Raw genomic sequence first — 18,865 nt, 5'->3', positions numbered from 1 at the left:
TTAGGCTTGATATCCAGTTCCATGTTTATTTTTTCACTTATTTTTTAAAGCATTTCTATTCACTCGTGAGCCATGCTGCCTAATCAGATTTCACTGTACAGTTATCATCTACACTCAAACCATGATCAGTGCTGATAAATATAAAATATGATAAATATATGGCTAAAATTTCCCTCAGGAGTGGCTGAATTTGACTCCTATCTTTCTTGTACTTGATCCACAAGACTTAAAAACAGCTCTGGTAAATGCTTCCTCCATCTTGTGCACATTCTGTACACGTAATTCGTGATAAAGCTTTTTTTTTCTTCCTTGCATATCTTGCACATAAACTACAAAATAATTTTCTTGGGCTTCTCTCATGAGTTACATAATGCAGATTTCCTCAAAGTGTTACTTTCTAGTCTCACACTTACATTCTGTTGCTGTAAAGAAATTGTCAGGTGGGATAATTTTACAGCCCACCATTTTTCTTGCAGATTTCTATCACCACTGCCGAGAGCCAATTTCCCCCCATGGATCATTAAAGTTTTATATGATCTTATCTTTATCTGTTATGAATGGACAACACAAGTACCGGCAGTGTAAAGGGCATGCTCAGGGAGCAGCTGCACACAGGTTACTACCTCCAGCCCTCTAAATATTTAAAGGTGATGTAGCCGGCCAGTGATTGCATCTCACTTCTCAAAATCACATTTCAGGTGACTGTGTTGCTCCTGCAGCTGTCATCTCTCCCCTAGAACAAGAGTTATAGAGGAAAGAATAACAACATCATCTCCACACACAAGTCAGTTAGCAAAACTCTGAGAAAGCCTGGAGGTTGAAAAGATGAGTTGCACCTTCAGTTTTGAAGTATAGGATGGATGACCTTTGAAACAGTAGTCTGACAAAAAAATCTGAACTCATGTCATATTAACTGCTTACTTTTTTCCATGGCTGTCATTCACATTACCTGGTCATGGTCAACTGTGTATACATATATGTGTATATATACATACACATTTTCTTTATGCCACATATGTGTTGTCAAATTGATGAATGTGTTTATTTACTACAGTTTAACTTATTTGTAGCTTTTTTTCCCAGGAAAATTATATTAAAGTGGTGATGTTTTCTTCATTTGCTTCTTTAATCCACCGCATGTGTTTTCTTTAGTTGCAGTGCGTTGAACTCTCTCAGCCACCAACTTACTGTTAGGCCATATTCAGACCAAATCAGGTCAGTCCTCCCATTCATTGGAATGGGGATAGTGCATTTCGGCTGCAGACATTTTGGCCACAGCGGCACTGCACCAGCCTGCGGCCGGGAACATGAACCAGGGTCAACTTTCAGAGAAACACAACCTGACGTCACTGCGGCTGAAGCCTGCAGTGGCCAATCACAGCCAGAGATCAGACTGATCAGAGCTGTAAACTCTGCCATGAAGGAAGACAAAGACATTAGTAGGAGGAGAGGAGGACATTTCTCTATGTTTGACAACGTGAAAAGTAAAGATAGACTTTGCTGTTGGCTTCCCGACTCACTTTAAAAAAGACGAGAGAAAGAGAGAGAGAGCAGTGGTGGTCGAGCGAGCTGGAGAGAAAATGAAGAGAGGGAGCACTGGTAGCGAGAAAGCTGGTGAATCAGATCAATAAAACATTATTTCCTGAATGTTTCACCACGGTTACGTTCTAGAGCACAAATAAACACTCTCACACCCCCACACACCTCCACTCAACCCTGGTGGTGAGCCACACCGCCTGATTTGGTCTGAATACAGCCTTAGTCTTATCTGTTATGTGAAGGTGCCATCCTTCTAGTTTCTTCATTGAAGATAGTAATGAGTGTTTCACTCACTCATTGATTTTCACTATCCCTGTCTCATCCTATATCTTTTGTTTTCAGTAAGTTCTTAAACTTCTAGCCTTTCCTTTATTTTTCTTCTCAGCTCCACCTCTCCATTCTTTTCCTCTCATCTTCATTAGTCTCCAAATAATCAAACTCCACTCTTGCTTCTTCCTCTCCAGCTGCCATTGAGGCCTGCCTGGGTCACCTGCTGAAGAGACGGGCAGCTGGTTTTCTCCGCAGTGACAAGATTGCAGCCCTCTTCACTAAGGTCGGCAAAGTCTACGACACCGCCAGTGAGGTTTGCCGCAAAGTGCAGGAGCAACTCCAGCAGCAGGCTGATCTCACCAGGTTGGTGATGCAGATGTCCTCTCCCCCTTTTGTCACTTTGTGTCCACTTTACTTAACTGAATTTATACAACTTCTACACAACTCTCTCTGTGCAGCAGTGAGTGAGCACTCACTAAATGCCACTTAAGAGACAGTTTCGATTTCACTTTTAAGTTTTAATTCATCATTTCCTGATTGGAGCTTTCTCACCAGGGACCATACCTGACACCACAATCAGAATGTAATTTGTGCAAATTGAGTGAATCTGCTGCCTTAATTAGAGGGGAAGAGACATTCTTCTCCATTACAACCCACTTTGTGATGGAGAATAATAAGACTCATAGTGTAGCTTTAATTATGCACCAGAACATCAACTAATTAACATCAGCCGCAATAAATTTACCATCAGCGACAGTTTTTATACAGGGTGGACACAATAACAGGAACACCTGCAATCCCATGAGGTCTTCCTGCAGTACATCCTACAGCTTTCAACCTCGTCTCACAGTCCTGATTAGCACAAGGATCTGGCTAAGTGTTGAATGTTGATCACAGGAAGGAGATTGTATCCATTTGCTGATGAAGACTGGGAGGTGTGATTGGAAGTGTGAGTTGGAGAGATTTAGTTTCACATACAGAAACAGTTTGCATATCTTAAAGCACCACTGTGCCTAAGTACAGCCTCACAGAACTGCTAGCATGGCTGTAGCTTAGTCTTGTTTAGCCACACTACCAGAGCTAGCTATTGTGGGCTCTAGGGTACCTCAGGTCAGTCAGTTTGGTTCAGACTTAAACATCTCAGTATCTATTGGATGGATTAAATCAATGGATCAAATACACACATTCATGGTCTTCAGAGGGTGAGGTCCACTGAAATAGGTCATCCCCTAAATTTTTTTCTAGCACCACTAGTCAAAGTGGTCCAAATTCAGTGTGTCCAATATTTTGGTTAATGAGCAAATACCTGCAAAACTGATGACATCCACATCATCCTCAGCTGTGTGTTTATTAATATGCTAATTATCATACATTTATAGTTTGCACAAATTTGTGGGAGCTGTGCTTACATTATGTCCATGCAGCTGCAGCACAAACATGAGACATTAACTGCCTGTTTACTATCAGTCACATTTCCTGTGCTTCTCCATTTTCAACATTTCAACATGCAAATAAATTTCACAGGATAGATAAATAATAAACAATTACCTTAATATTTGAGACCCCCTAAAGATTTAATTTTGAAGTATTCAAGATGTTTCACACACTACCAATAATATTTATTTTCTATTTGGGCATTATCAACTTTCTGTCATTCCTTTCACACCAGGTCAGTTCCTCCATGTAAAACACAGAGCTACAGATACACTCCATCACCAACAGACAATCTCTGGTCAGTTGAGTGTTTACTAAAGCTGAGCAATCTGTGTGCACACTGTGATAAGCCTCGGGTGTGTTTCTAGGAGTGTGTGTGTGTGTGCGTGTGTGTTAGGGGGTTGGTGCGTATACTTGCATGCGTGTTTGCATATGTATTTCTGCGTGTATGTGTGTACACACAGAGTATGATAAACTGCTTTATCTGCAGGCACTTAGGTACTAGCCGAGCTGTTTGCAAGCCCATTAATTGTCCATTACCGGGAGCCACATGGCTACCACGTGTCTCTCCAGGGCTGCAGAGAGAGACTTCCAAATGGAGGAGAGAAAGCTTTGGGCAATGGGCACACAAACATACACCTACAAGTCTGCATAAATGATGCAAAAACAATAGAACACACAGGCAGAATGTGTAGCGAGACGTTATTGCAACATTGCTGTTTTATGTAAATCAGCGGAGTTAAACATGTTTGCGTATGCCGAGCGCTCAGCTCTCCCTCTGAATATCAGCTGCCGTCTCTCGTTCATCTGTCACATCTCATTGGCCTTTATTTCCCCAGACAGACTGCACACAACATTAAAGCGTATTATTGTTTATGGATCTGGTTTTGCACAAGTCACACCCCTCTGCCTGAATGCATACATACATTCATGCACACTCATAACACACACACACACACAGCCATGTTCCCACCCTCCCCCTTCTCCCCTCATCCCACCTCAGGGCTCCATCTCTCATTTATCCTGGTTGCCAAGGCAACCTGGTTTGCGCCACTGGCGGCGAAAGAGGCACAGAGCATGATGGGAAACATGAGGTGGAGAGAGAGAATATGAGCAGACATCAACAGTGGAATAAAGAGTTGCAGTGGTGAAGTGAATAGTAATTACAGCAGAACAGGACTGGATGGTCTGGATCTGTTTGTGTGTGTGTGTGTGTATTTGTGTGTGTTTGTATGTGTGTGTGTGTGTGTGTGTGTGTGTGTGTGTGATTCACCAGGTCTGGTAAACGGGTTGTATTTTACCTTCTGCTTGCCAAAGGCTGCAATTGGACATCCTGCTATGGCTCCTTGTGTCTTAGTGATGTATTCCTTTATAACCTTCCCCCTCTGACTTTATCTTTTTTCTTACCAAGAGACCACAGTGATAAATTACCAACACATCACCCTCTTTTCTTCTCTCTGTTCCTCTGCTTCTCTTTCTGACTCACAGGGTAAAGAGCAAGACTAGCATATCATCTGCATTCATTTCCTACTGAAATGCTGCAGTGCTAGCAGCAGACCTGCTGTGGCAACAGCTCTGATACACATTAAAACATAAATCCACTTTTATGCCTGGCTTCTTATTTTCTTAGTTAATAATATTGTATTCACAAAAACAAATGTAGATCTTGAATGTGCCAGCATTGTGCAAGTCCAATGGGGCAAGAAACACAAATGATGATTAGATGGTTCACCAGAAAATGAACGAAAATGGTAATGATTCACCCAAACTGTCTGTTGTAAACATCCAACACAGTTTATTGGAGACTTTCAAGGGACAGCTACAACTTGTAAAATGAGGGTCACATGAACAGTATGGGGAACCATCAACAGCTAATGAGCTAATCTGCTAACATGTTTACTCCTGGTTGACCAATGCTTGCTGTGCGAGCTGTTACTGTCACCTTATACAGACTACACTGTCTTTGGGTTTGACAATGTAGGTATAATGTATCCATTATATTAAAAATGTTACAATGGATACATTTCAGTAGGGAGTAATTACTGAAAATGACTAAATATTATTGGAGGGCAAAACTCTGAAAATCCAAGTTGTAAAAAAACAGTATTTTTCTTCATCATACAACAGCTCCGTGCTAATGTAATACCTCCTAGAGTGGATGTCACACACAGTACATATTAGCCATTAGCTATCAGGCTATACCTCAGTGAGTCTCCACATGGAGGCATTTTGGATTTTAGGCAACAGTGTCCTTCAAACTGAGTGCTTGTCAAATCATCAAACAGTGTTTAAAACCCCCTTCCACCACACTTTTCTGATGTTGGAATTCTCAACATTGTTTTTTAGGGAATTTTATTTAAGACTTTTTGTCCTTAGTCATGTTTGGACAGCACTTCTTACAAACAGGTATTTTTGAATCATACTGAACCCTTTACAACTCATAAACTTGTATTACTATTTTAAAATATCTCCAGTATTATTGTGTATAATAACCCACACAAAAATCATTTAAATGTACTGAACATCTGCTGTTGTAGCTGTTATGTCAGTGCAACACACCATTAAAACCCCATAGAAAAAACTGAAATTCACATCATGCACATCCATAATAAATCACCCTGACATATTCCTTTGCACATTCATATTCATTTGTCAGTTCAAAATGCAATCTGGTTGTAATCATTGTAATCAATTCAGTTAGCTACATGTTGACATTTGAAATTTGAAAGACCAATGACAGAGCACAGCGAAGAAGAGAGACAGCATGCTGTAGAAAGGGATGTTTTCATAGAGGTGATTTACACATTTGATCAAACCCTCTATAATTACAAATAGATGATACACTTGTGTGAACAGATTCTATTGGGCAATATATCATCATCATCTTGTAGTTTATTGTGCTGTTTTCTGAATGCGTTATTCACAGTGATTTATGTTATATGCATATTAATCTTTGTCTGATAAAACATCACATCAAAGTTCATTCTGAAGACGAAGTACTAACCCAGTGAAGCAACATTTACCAACACTGACCATAAAGGCTGCTTCTTTCTTTGGAAAATAAAGCTTTTTACCTAACCCTAACTCATTTTGGGGACAATATATTCATTGCTCTCATTCAGCTAGGACAAGCACAACGAGCTTTGGTCATCTCGACATTAAGCAGCCAGCACAATGACGTCCATTGGAGAACCCAGATATGCACAAAAATTTCCTTGCACAAATACAGTAGATCTAAACAGGCTGGAAAGATAAACCTAAAAATTGTTATGGTGTGAGTGTGCATTAGGTTATTATGTTATGTTATGCACTAAAAAAGGAATAATCTGTTGAGATAGATTTATTCCAAAGATTAAACTGGCACTTTAAACTGTCCATATCCTAGTAGTGGTGAAGATTCCTGGCACCCCTTCCCTTCAGAATGGCTACTCTGCCAAGCAAAGAACTGCTAAACCTCAAAGGAAGCACCAACATTGCATCATTTTCGTGTTATAGGAATAAATAAGATAGAAATATTTATATTCTGAACAAGGCAAAACCTTTAAAGGTTATTTGTGGTTTGTTACACTCCACAAGTTAACCATTGCAGTCCAAGACCAAAAATAAGAAGTCTCCTCTAACTTTCAAAGATTGGTGAAATGCACTGTGTATTTGAAGGATTAAATACATGTAGATTGTATTATTTGGGTATATTTTTATTTTTGTTCGTCAACAAACATTCAGTTCAACATTCAGAAATCCAACTAATCAGTGAAATCTGTGAGGTTTTTGTCATACTATGGTCTAACAATATGGGCTTAAATATGTCTCAAAAAAAGTTTATTTGTCCCTTTTGAGATAATATATATAACATCCTTACACAACAGATTTACATCTGATGATGTTATACAACAGATAAATAACACCAGGAAAACATGATGAGGAGCAAGCCTTCACTCAAAGTAACTTTTACTCCAGTCAAAACATATCACCAACCTTTCTGATTTCATCAGGGTCCAGGGTCGACACCTTGGATACACATTATTTACAACAATGCCATAACCAATAAAGAACTCAGGCCAATAATTACAATAGTATTTTTACAATTCCTTCCCCCACTGCAACAGAGTGAGACACCACCAAACTTGGTGCACACATGTTGCCATGGATCACCATGGCAACAAGCAAGGAGGAGTTAAAACCAATAATGATAGCTCCTTTTGCTCATAATGAAGAGGACGATTTATATTTAGATTGACAGCGAGATACACCAATCGGGTTAAGTGCAAGCCTCACTTAAAGAGTGGGCTGACTGAACAACACACTGGGCTACAAATACAAGGTTTTTCAGCTCAACAACTTATCGTTGCCCTTGGAAACAGTTGACAAAACAATCTCCACTCAAGGGTCACTTACGCACTCACTTGTTCTGGAGCTTTCAACTGCATCACACAGTCCTCATCAACAGATAAAGTTTGCTCAGTTGTTGTGAAACTGTACATGTTCAAACCTTCCATTATTATGAGCACTTCACATCTATTTTGGCTTAAAAGTTGAGTTTGAGAGTTGATTCTTGACCTTGGCAGCAGCAATTTACAAAATAATGTCCACTCAAGGTCCACTTATTCACTTGTTATGGATCTTTTGACGGTTGTCCTAAAAATGCTTAGAATAATGGCTGATGAAGACTGTGTGAAACGGTCTAAAATTCAAGAACAAGCAAGTAATAAGCTTCTGCAGCTCTGATGTGAGATTCAGATGACCTCCCCTTGCGCTTGACACCTGACTCTGTTTGCGCCTTCCTGCTGGCAGTTGATGGGGCAGGTGATGGAGCTTCCTTAACAGCTGGTGGGGAAGCTCCTTCATCTAACCATTCAAGGGGGGAGGCAGTACATAAGGTACTCGCTGATGATGTGCCAGGTGTCTACAGCGGTGACTTAGACAGTTTGGGTGATTCTGAAGGATCATCCTGATCTTCTGTGTCATCCTGTTCACTGAATGGCACATCAAGCTGGAAGAGAGGTGAAACAGAAATGGTGTCAGTGGACATCACAGTTCTATAGAAATAGCAAATCATGGTCATTGTTCTCAACTTTAACAATGTAATAATTTTTATATTACTCATGAAGACATGCCCTAATATTTGATCATTAATTTAGTAATGTGCACTTACATTTTATACTTTGCATAGCACATGCTCAAATTTCCAACTAAATTAATTTCAATAGTACTTTGCATAAAAGTGATATGCCAAAGTCAGGGATGCACGTCACCATTACATGAACAGTATGTATTTATATTTGTAGACTGTATAACTTACAGTGGTCTCACATAGATGGTGAACATTGTCTTATGAAATCCATGACCCTGAGGAGCCACTTTGCCTAGGTATCAAGGGTTTGTTCCCACTCCCACTCAGTTTTGGTTTTATCAACCTTGAGTACTGTGTCCTCAGGGATAACACCCTGGTCTTAACCTTCTCAACTGAAAGACAAGATTAAAATATAGCTGCAAGCAGTAATCCCAGGGTTCAAGCCAGCACAGGCTGTTAGAAATTGAAAGCTTCAACAGCTTAATTGAAAATATCCACCAATTTTGGTGATGTTTGGAAAAACTGTCACTGATTTATGGCCAAATTTGCACCAGGCCCATGCATGTTTGGAACTGGTGGTGCCCACTATTGAGTGATTTCAAAATTCATTGTCATGAAACATATCCTGTGAGTTTTGTAATGATTGGACAAACAACTTCTGATTTATGGTCTGCTTTGTGTTATGTCATGCCCATTTCTTGCATTTGTAGTGCCCCCTAGTGGCCAATGTGAATGATACAAGCTGAAACAACGAATCGATTTATTGGCAACATTTCTGGTATTTGATTAATCGTTTAATTCACTGTTTTCAGCTTCTTAATTGTGAAGGTTTCCAGCTTTTCTTTGTCATACATGGTAGTAAACTGAATATCTATGGGTTTAAAGGGAAAGACATAGGATCATTAAAATCAAATTTACCGACATGCCTGTTAAATACTGAGAGATCTGGTTTGCAAAGTTGATATTTTGACCTGATATAGGCACTAGAAGGAAGTTCAGGTCAACAGAGCAACAAACAGACTGAAAGTATCATCTTCACATACGATCAGTATTGTGGTGCAAGTAATGCAAGTAATAAAAAAACAATATATGGCCTGAGATCAACTTAAATATAAGTTATACATTAAGTACAGTATAAAGGAGGAAATGCTCATTCTCCATGTCAAAAGAACACTGCAGGTTTTATTTAGAAAAGAAAGACCCTGTCTCTTTTACGTTCTGTCTTATCTCTGACATCATCCTGATGCTCCCCCCCATCCTCTGGAGTACTGTCACTGCACACACACACGTCTTGAAAATGGTAGGGGACTGCAAAAATCGTGACTTAGCCGAAAACCTCCTTTTCGCACACACAGACACAGACACTGGGGGATTGCTAACATCGTGACTGTAGCAGCCAAGCCCCCCTCAGCACAGACTTACAAACACACACTCATTAGCTTTCTGAAGTGGGTGTGTGTGAGTGGTTTTGTCTGATTGCCAGAGATCAAACTCAGTCTGGGATGAAAGTGCTCCTCTCTCTGCCTGCTATCATGCATCTGCCTCCATATTCATGAAATACTTCACCCAGATGATTTCTAGCATAAAATGGCACTCTTTGTCTGACATGGTATAGATTTATTGAAAACCAACCAGTAATCAACTGTTATAAATACTGATCAGTTGTAATGACGTACAGTATGTAACAACTGATGATGCTGTTAAACGCTGCCTCCCGATGGTCAAAGACACAATTCTTTTCATTTATTAATCTCCACATTACTCACATGTACATAGATAGAAATTGCAGCGATACATTGCTGGAAATTTTACAGCATCCCACTACACTGTGTATCTCTTCATTTTCAATATCTTGACATCAGAGTTATTTTCATAGGTTCATGAAAATTCATTTTCTGGACTAATATGCAAATGTATGCAACATTGTGCTGTAAAATCTAACCAGACTATCTGCTTTGAGGGAGGAACTTGTGCTGCAGGTACTAAAGGGGCAGTCCAGTGAATTAGTATTTCTTTTTGTGAAGTTTGGGAATTTTCAAGAAACAGAAAATATGGACCAAGCTCCAAAAACACCGGATCCTACATTTCCCATAATGCAACATGATTCTTGTGATTCAACACACTCCACATTCCAAATTTGCCTGGAACACCTCCAGAGGGAGACATCCAGGAGGCATCCTGACCAGGTACCCAAACCATCTCAGCTGGCTCCTTCGATGCAAAGGAGCAGCGGCTCTACTCTAAACTCCTCCCAGATGTCTAAGCTCCTCACCCTATCTCTAAGGCTGAGCCCAGACACTCTTCATTTCAGCCGCTTGTATCCACGATCTCATTGTTTCAGTAACTACCCAAAGCTTGACCATAGATGAAGGTTGGAATGTAGACCGACTGGTAAATTGAGAGCTTTGCCTTCTGGCTCAGCTCTTTCTTCACCACAATGATCTGGTACAACTCCTGCAATACTGCTGATGCTGCACCAATCTGCCTGTCAACCTAACACTCCATCTTACCCTCACTAGTGAACAAGACCCAGAGATATTTGAACTCCTCGGCTTGGGGCAGCAACTCATTCCCAAACCAGAGAGGCACTGCACCTTTTTCAGGCAGAGCACCATGGCTTCAGATTTGGAGGTGCTGACTCTCATCCCGGCCACTTCACATTCGGCTGCAAACCATCCCAGTGCCTGCTAGAGGTCACAGTGTGTTGAAACCAACAGAACCACATCATCTCTGCAAAAAGCAGAGAAGCCATCCTGAGGTCCCCAAACCAGACATTCTCCTCCCCCTGGCTGCACCATGAAAATCACAAACAGAATCGGTGACAAGGGACAACCCTGGTGGAGCCCAACACCCATCATGATGAAAGATCATCAGGGTTATTTTCACAAACTTACTAAAGCTCCTCTAGTTCCACAGAGGACATCTTACATCTGTTTTTACAGGAGTAGTCCAGTAGTACTAACCAGGACTAGTAAATGGGCTTTGACATGTAAAATTGTTGAGGTGGCCCTATTAAGTTTTTATCTGTATTGTTATTGAGTTATTTTGTTCACAAGAATGTCGCTACACACACACACACCACCACCATTCCAAACTCTTGAATATTGATATTGGTATCTGCAAATACTGCGTCTGTCAGCTATGGATAGGCAGCAACACTTGTTAATAGTAGTGACCTGTGACTTTGTGCCCTGCAGAAGAACCCAGAGCGTGGGACACGAACCTCTCAGGAGGCAGGGCTCCTCGACCACCAGCCGCCCCCCTCAGCCGCTCTCTGCTCAGGCCATTAAACACATCTGGGTCCGAACGGCACTCTTCGAGAAAGTTCTGGACAAGATAGTGCAGTACATCGTGGACAACTCCAGGTAATTTGTTTTATTCATCACTCTCCAGTATTGCACAGCAGTGACTAACAGCACTCCAGCGTGGGCTTTGTTGTAGCTGAATGATGAACAGTCCCTTGAATTACCTATTTATGTGTTCCATTCTTCTCTTGTGTTCCCTCTCTGGTTGCTTTGTTCTGGGCTCTGTCTGGCTAACAACCACTGTGTGTGCTTCAACAAGCTGTCCACACTCGGTTCGTCAGCCACACTGAAATGATGCATTACCACTTCACTGATCAAAGCCTCAAACATGAAGTGCACTGATGGGGTTCAGTGATATACCATAATATGTACTACACATTTAAATGGAGAAGTATCCACCTTAAATCACGAGTTCTTCTTTTTGATGTAGTTTTGTTGTTCCTGTTGATAACTGGCCAAATATGGAAAACTTCACATTATGTTCAGACAACTGCAGTGTAGTTCATCTAATCTGATTTTAGACAGAGAGCAAGCACAGACACCTGTGGGGAAATGAGGATACTGCAGCAGAGCAACAGTAGAGGTACAATATATGTGATAGAAAAACACAACTAGACTTCATTTATCTTCCATAATGACGTATCAGTGCTTTTTTTTAGCAAACTTCAAATTCATAACAAACTGTTATGAATATGAGATAAAACATGTAAAAGTATTGATACCACATTCTAATAAGGTGTCCCTTATAAATGGTTAGTAATTTGTAACTAATGTATTTATTAATAGTAAAAATAATGTACTAATACTTTGTAGATCAGTTAAATAATCTTGGGTTGGCAGGATGTGAGAATTCTTTTGGCCAGTGTTTTCCTTTATAATCCACCTATAACTGTTAATAAATGCTTAATAAGCTGATCATAAAGGGATCTTTATCCATATCCTTTTTCTAGAAGGTAAGTGATCATACCTATACATATACAGTATGTATACATATCAAGTCAAAGATATTTTTCTCTATTTGGCAACCCAAAAGTTGTTGTTATTAATGGCTTGTAACTGATCTATAAGGCAATAGCACATGATTTATTAACATGAATAAAGTCATTAGTTACAACTTATAAGCACTGTTTTCGTATACTCTGTATTACACAATGGTAACATTTTTTTTCTTAAAGCAGACAGTTTTTTTTTAAATTTATTAGTGACAAATTTACCTCATGTTATCCTGAGCAGTATTAGAGTAGTAGAGGAGAGTGTAAAAGCTGTCTACATGACCAGGAATCCTGCCAGGAATAAAAGAAACTTTGTGCAGTTAATATTCAGCTATAATTATGTCTATTTAGGCTGTCAGTGTGGTAAAATATTATGTCTGTGTTTGTTAGAAGTCCTGTTTTAAACTTAGAGTGGACATGTTGTGTAAAAAGAATCTATAATGGAAATCAAAGTTATTCTATCGATATATTACAAATGTATCCATTGCTCTTTAGTATTTGTCATTTTACTGTAAATGGTTGTCCCTGGCAGGTTCCGGTGAGAATGATGACTCAATTTATCCAGTAATCTAATCAATCTGACCTGATCTTGTCAATTATAGTCGTTTTGATCAGATCCTCTGAAGTTAACAGCAGGTTAGCTGTGTAGCATGGGTTGCCATGGTGATCCAACCCGGTGAACCCATGGCTAACCTGCTAATCTCATTTTTTGAAACAGGCCCCAGGATTCAATGCAGCTGTAAGTTTTAAGTAAGGGACATCAATGTGATAATGAACATTTATCAACCATAGCTGAATCATTTCAATCCATTTACATCTCCACAAATACGTCAGTAACACTTAACTTAAAGTCCCCATATTTAGCATTCATAAGCAGTATATAAACATTTAATGAATGATTCACACACACTATATAATGTAGAGTTATGAGAAGATATAAGGACATTTTTAAGTGTTTATCAATGTGCAGTATATGTCAACAATTACAACTTTTCCTAAAGCTCAAGAGGACTCTTCAATGGAGACATTTAATAATGTTTTGCTTTTATTCACTTTTTTCTGTTTATCTCGGCAGTAAATACTATGAAAGGGAAGCTCTGATGCATGACTCAGTGTTTGGGCCCATCTTGGCAGCCCTACTGGGTGAGTATATTACACTGTGATTGAACTGCCAAAATTTCTAAAATTACCAGAGGCTAGTAACAAAAAGTACAAACCCACAACATCCAGGATAAATGTTTTTATATTCACATATAATAAGATATTAGATCAACCAATTAGACAGTCATTCCAGGAACTGCAATCATTAAAATCACCACAGATTCAACCCAGAGCAGAACTATTTTGTAAGGGCTTTCAGTTGTGAGCCACCTCCACTGCCAGTGTGGCAGCAGGAGCTGAAAGCAGACAGCAGGCAGGAGACTGAGGCAGAGAGCCCAGACACAAAGTTTAATAAGAAGAGAAACAGGAACAAGCACAGGCAGCCAGGCAGGATCAGGAAACAAACAGCTTGGTAAACTGAACCAGAGAAGACAACTTGAACAGTTTGACAACTGGCAGAGAGATAATAAAGTTTACACACTTTGACTACTAAAGGTAACGAGGTGCAGCTGACTGTAGCTAACAAGAGAATCAGCATCAGGTGTGCAGAGCAGCAGAACACACTAAGGAAGTCTGGTGGACAGACAAGGAACATGCGGTGACTGAAACACATTACTGTGTTCAAAGTCTATATTAATACTAATATAACAAAGGACACACTGTACTTTATTTTGGCAGACAAAAAAAACTCTATGAATTGAAGAGCTTTTGTTTCAGACAGGAAATTATGTCAACACATTATAAAGCACTTTTTATTGACTACACTGAGATATTTTTTAATACAGTCTGTACATTTTTAAATAATTAATTGTTTAATTCATGCCAAGTTACTATAAACTTCCAGGAGGGATTTATATAGGAAGTGCACTCATTAAATGTCTGGGTAACGGCTCTGATTGTGTGTGCTGTGTTCTCAGTGGGGCCCTGTGCACTGGAGTACACCAAGCTGAAGACGTCTGATCATTTCTGGACAGACCCGTCAGCCAACGAGCTGGTTCAGCGCCACCGTATCCACGGGGCCCACCGGGGCCAGGATGCCTCGGCTGGCCGCCGGCCTGCTCTTGGGGTAAGTGTGGAGGCTGTTTTATGGTGGATCAGCTGCCTCTGTCCTCAGGAGGTGTTGGTGTATGATGGTGGGTGGTTATGATCACTGAGGATGTGTGGGATTGGAGTTGTTGTAAAAGTTGTGAGTTTTAGAAGTTTCCTGTAAAAATCTTTTCTAGATCCACAAAAGGCAGTCGAGTGGCAGCATGTCAGAAGACAGGTTTGCTGCGTCAGCCAGGGAATATGTGGAGTCTCTTCATCAAAACTCAAGAACACACCTTCTTTACGGGAAAAACAACGTCCTGGTGCAACCGGTACGACTGCACATTCTCACTCTGTTCTGTCAGACTACTTTGTTCTGTCTGCTGAACCCAAACAACTGGCTTCAAATTGGATTTCCTCCATAGTCCATAGCACCTGATGCATATACCGGGAATATATGTGCTACATTTGATGTTTCTGTTAAAGGGATGGTCACCCAAAGTTAAAAAAAAATAAATAAATACATTTTTCACTTATCTTTAATGGTATCTAGTCATGGAGATAAAAGCCATGTCCAGACCACCAAAAAATCCCTTGTCTATAGAAGGGCACTTTGCAGAATGTGTATACAACTGAATTCCAATACTGTGTAGTGCACACCAGTGTTTCCATTACATGGGAGCCAGAGGGGCTTACCTCTCCTAGAAGAGAGCTGAGCTCCTCTGAAAACAACAAAAGTTCCAGTTTGGGGGCATCTTGAAACAAGACTAGGTCAAAACCTGGTGTATGGCTAGACCGTGTATAGGTGTGTAAAATTGTAGCCAATTTGTTACAGGGATAGTCAGTGGTAGTGTCTATAATGTGAATTCCTGGATATTAAATGTTCATCTGGAAGCTGCGGTGGAAATTATGAGTTTTGACAGCATTAGGTGCAAATTCAGGAGGCTCATCTCCACCCAGTTACTGCAGTTACAGCAAACACACCTACACTAAACTGATATAACAGCCTACATGAGTCTCATGTTTTACCTGCAAGACTCATATTTTAATGCTGATGTTCATTGTTTGTGATGTGAAAACGTCAAAAGACATAAAAAGTTTGCATCCTGGCATTAGTTCAGTTATAAAATCCAAACACAATGCAGAGCGTCTCTCCTGCTGGCTACTGACAGCGCTGCCAGCCAGAGAGTCAATCACACAGGCGGTGGAGGAGGAGAGGGCAAAGACACTGGTATTTGTCTGTTCAAACAAGAGTTTGGCCGACTTCACTGCATTTAACACCAGAGCTGAGAGCTCGGAGCAGGAAAAAACATTGCTCTGCATTATGCCATCCTCTGTTTCCATCACAGTTATGTATTTAGGTCATTTAGACAAAAAAGACTAAAAAAGTTTGCAGCTGTCATGTTGTCACACACATCCAGGAGGATAATGTAAGTAAATTCAAGTAAAATACAGACTTTTATACACGTTTATCCCATGCAACTGCGCCACATGAAACACAGACATGGGGTGGGGGGGGGTGGGGGGTAATTTCCTAATCACATGAGGTCTCCAGATAATTTTATGCGAATAGGGCTATGAGTGAAAGTGCTGTAAGCGCCCTCTGATTCATTTTGAAAGAGCAACGGCCAATGGGGAAACTTCATCACTCACTCACTCACTCAATCACGGACAATCATTGTTGCAGTTCAGCCAAAAACTTTTGTATTATCAGTTATAATCTGATATTGATGCATTTCTAATGCTGAACGTAAAGGTTTCAAAGTGAACGTAGATGTCACTACTAGAGGATCCACCATGGGCTTTTTTGCCAGAACCAGCATGCAAATTGTTGCCTCGCTGCATTCTCATACTATTTACCATGATTTTTGCATGTTAATTTTGTTCTTACTCTGTAATTGATGCAACTTAAAATGTAGCAGAATACAATATGAACTAAAACACACTGCCAAGTAAAAGTCAAATTACTGATTTTTAAAAACACTCCAAAATGTACAAGTACACAAAAAACAATGTTGTTACAGTAACGAGAGTAAACATGATTTGTTACTTCCACCCCTTGTAATTAAATGAGACATATCACAGCTACACTGTACGCTTCTAGCTCCTAGCTCTCTATATTGACTTTATGTAAATTCTGGGCAGAAAACTTTTTTATGGAAAGTTTATTCCAATGTAACAGGTTTTCATGTACCGTTGTGGAGGCCCTGAAGCTACTGTTGCTCAGGGATGAAGGCAATCCAACTTGGAAGCCTATATACATGCAGCACTTTGCACCCACTCAGCTGGTATATAGATAAATTGCAAATGATAGTTATTTTCATCTATTATTGTGCTGCACACAGACACACAGTATTTTGTATGTGTGATCTTTGAAATGAAAGCGGCCTTTCTCTTGCCTGTAATATGCTCTGCGCTGCCAAGTAGCTTCAGCATGTTTGGCCCTGGGAATGTATAATGAGCACATATTTGCCTCCCACAATGCTCAGCCTTTGACAGACCCATGCTAACACACATGGCTGAGTGCACACACAGAGATGAATACAGCACTGACTGCACGCTACGCATGCTAAATGTTACTGTATATGATTCTACTCTCTGCCTCTTATAACATACAATCTCTCCATGCACTATTAGCATTAAGATTACATGATCACCACAACTTAGTCTGTGTGAATAGGATAAACTTAAATTATAGTGTGTTACAGTGAAAGAGTCTAAAAACCCATTTCCTAATTATCTAATTGCCACCACTGTCAATCATATCTGATCAAACCACATCCAAATAAGTCTCACATTATGTCCCTCCTCTTTCCTCCTCCAATGGTAGAAGAAGGACATGGAGGTGTTGCGGGGCTATTTGTCACTCCACCAGGCTGGGGATAACCTCACCCTCAAGTGGACGCCCAACCAGCTCATCAACGGCACACTGGGAGACTGCGACCTGGAAAAGAGGTAGCCAACACACATCTGCAAGTTGTATTAGAAAACTAATGTTTAATTGTTGAGACAGTTACTCCTTGTGGAAAAATATGGGATAGTTGACTCTCCAATGGATTTAGAAATGCAACAGCAACCCTTAAAGCTTCATGTTGTCTGACTTTACCAGCCCAACAAACATTTCCCTCTCTGTTAGTATCTACTGGGACTATGCACTGACTGTTCCTCTACGCCAGATAGTCTGCATCCACTGTCACCAACGACGTGAGTGTACTGCTGCTACATTTACTCTGTGTTACATTGCATTGCTTAACTTATAAATCTATAACTTATAATTATGAATCTATAAAAAATAAAAAGATGTATTACAGTTTAGACTCTGGAAAACCTGTTCTCTTCTATCCACTCTGCCTTGTGTTTTCTTCTCCTATCTCATCATCGCCTAACTTGTCTGCACCTCTGACCATATCCCAGCTGATTGTGGTGGTACGCTGGTTCTGGTCAGTCAGGATGGGATCCAGCGGCCACCCCTCCACTTCCCCCCTGGTGGTCACCTCCTGGCCTTCCTCTCCTGTTTGGAAACCGGCCTCCTACCGCGGGGTCAGCTTGAGCCCCCCCTCTGGTCCCAGAAAGGCAAGGTGTGTCATCAAGGTGTTGTTAGAGCTGTTTTCACACCTACACATAAGGCTACATTTAAATAAATTACTTCCTTTAAGCAGAGGTAGTATAGACTGGCCACACATCTTCTAAAATTTCCTAAAAAAATTGTCCACACGATAAAGTTTTAATATAAGTCTACAGTTCTCATAGATGCTACTTTTTCTGCAGGATAAATGTAGCTTAAGCTGTAATTATCATATAATAAATAGGATATTGTGGTAATCTCAGCTGATGCAGGTGGCTACTCTTTGTTGTTCTTTATGTTGGCTACTTGGAAGACCTTGTTAAAAGTCCTATTTCCTTTGTGTCTGTGTTAGCTCAGGTCTAGTTGCTGTTTGGGTCATTTGGTCTTAGGTCTGTGTTTTTTTGGGGGGAGTTTGTTTTGTTTTTCAATGTATAATACCATCCTGGGTTTTGTTAGGAAAAGTCAAATGTCCTTTTTGGGTCTGTTACAAATTTTTGGACCCTCGAGAACCACTTATTTTAAAGTTACCTTTTGCTGCCTTTAGGGGGCCCCAACATCCAAA

The 18,865-nt window shown here is 40.3% G+C and overlaps 1 protein-coding gene across 4 annotated transcripts in view; it reads left to right on the top strand.

Moving 5' to 3' along the window:
- Positions 1 to 18,865, top strand: part of sgsm2 (small G protein signaling modulator 2) — a 97,457-nt gene that overhangs the window by 57,182 nt on the left and 21,410 nt on the right. For all 4 annotated transcript variants that reach the window (XM_067593853.1, XM_067593850.1, XM_067593852.1 and 1 more), the window contains 8 exons: positions 2,004 to 2,172; positions 11,512 to 11,679; positions 13,687 to 13,754; positions 14,630 to 14,778; positions 14,936 to 15,070; positions 17,569 to 17,693; positions 17,875 to 17,942; positions 18,153 to 18,316. In XM_067593853.1, the coding sequence (XP_067449954.1) occupies positions 2,004 to 2,172; positions 11,512 to 11,679; positions 13,687 to 13,754; positions 14,630 to 14,778; positions 14,936 to 15,070; positions 17,569 to 17,693; positions 17,875 to 17,942; positions 18,153 to 18,316 (1,046 nt within the window). The remainder of the gene's footprint in view (positions 1 to 2,003; positions 2,173 to 11,511; positions 11,680 to 13,686; positions 13,755 to 14,629; positions 14,779 to 14,935; positions 15,071 to 17,568; positions 17,694 to 17,874; positions 17,943 to 18,152; positions 18,317 to 18,865) is intronic.

This window comes from Thunnus thynnus, chromosome 7 (assembly GCF_963924715.1).
Source record: "Thunnus thynnus chromosome 7, fThuThy2.1, whole genome shotgun sequence".
NCBI classification, from domain to species: Eukaryota; Metazoa; Chordata; class Actinopteri; order Scombriformes; family Scombridae; genus Thunnus; species Thunnus thynnus.
Note: the sequence above shows the minus strand (reverse complement) of the source record. Positions and strands in the feature narration are given on the sequence as shown.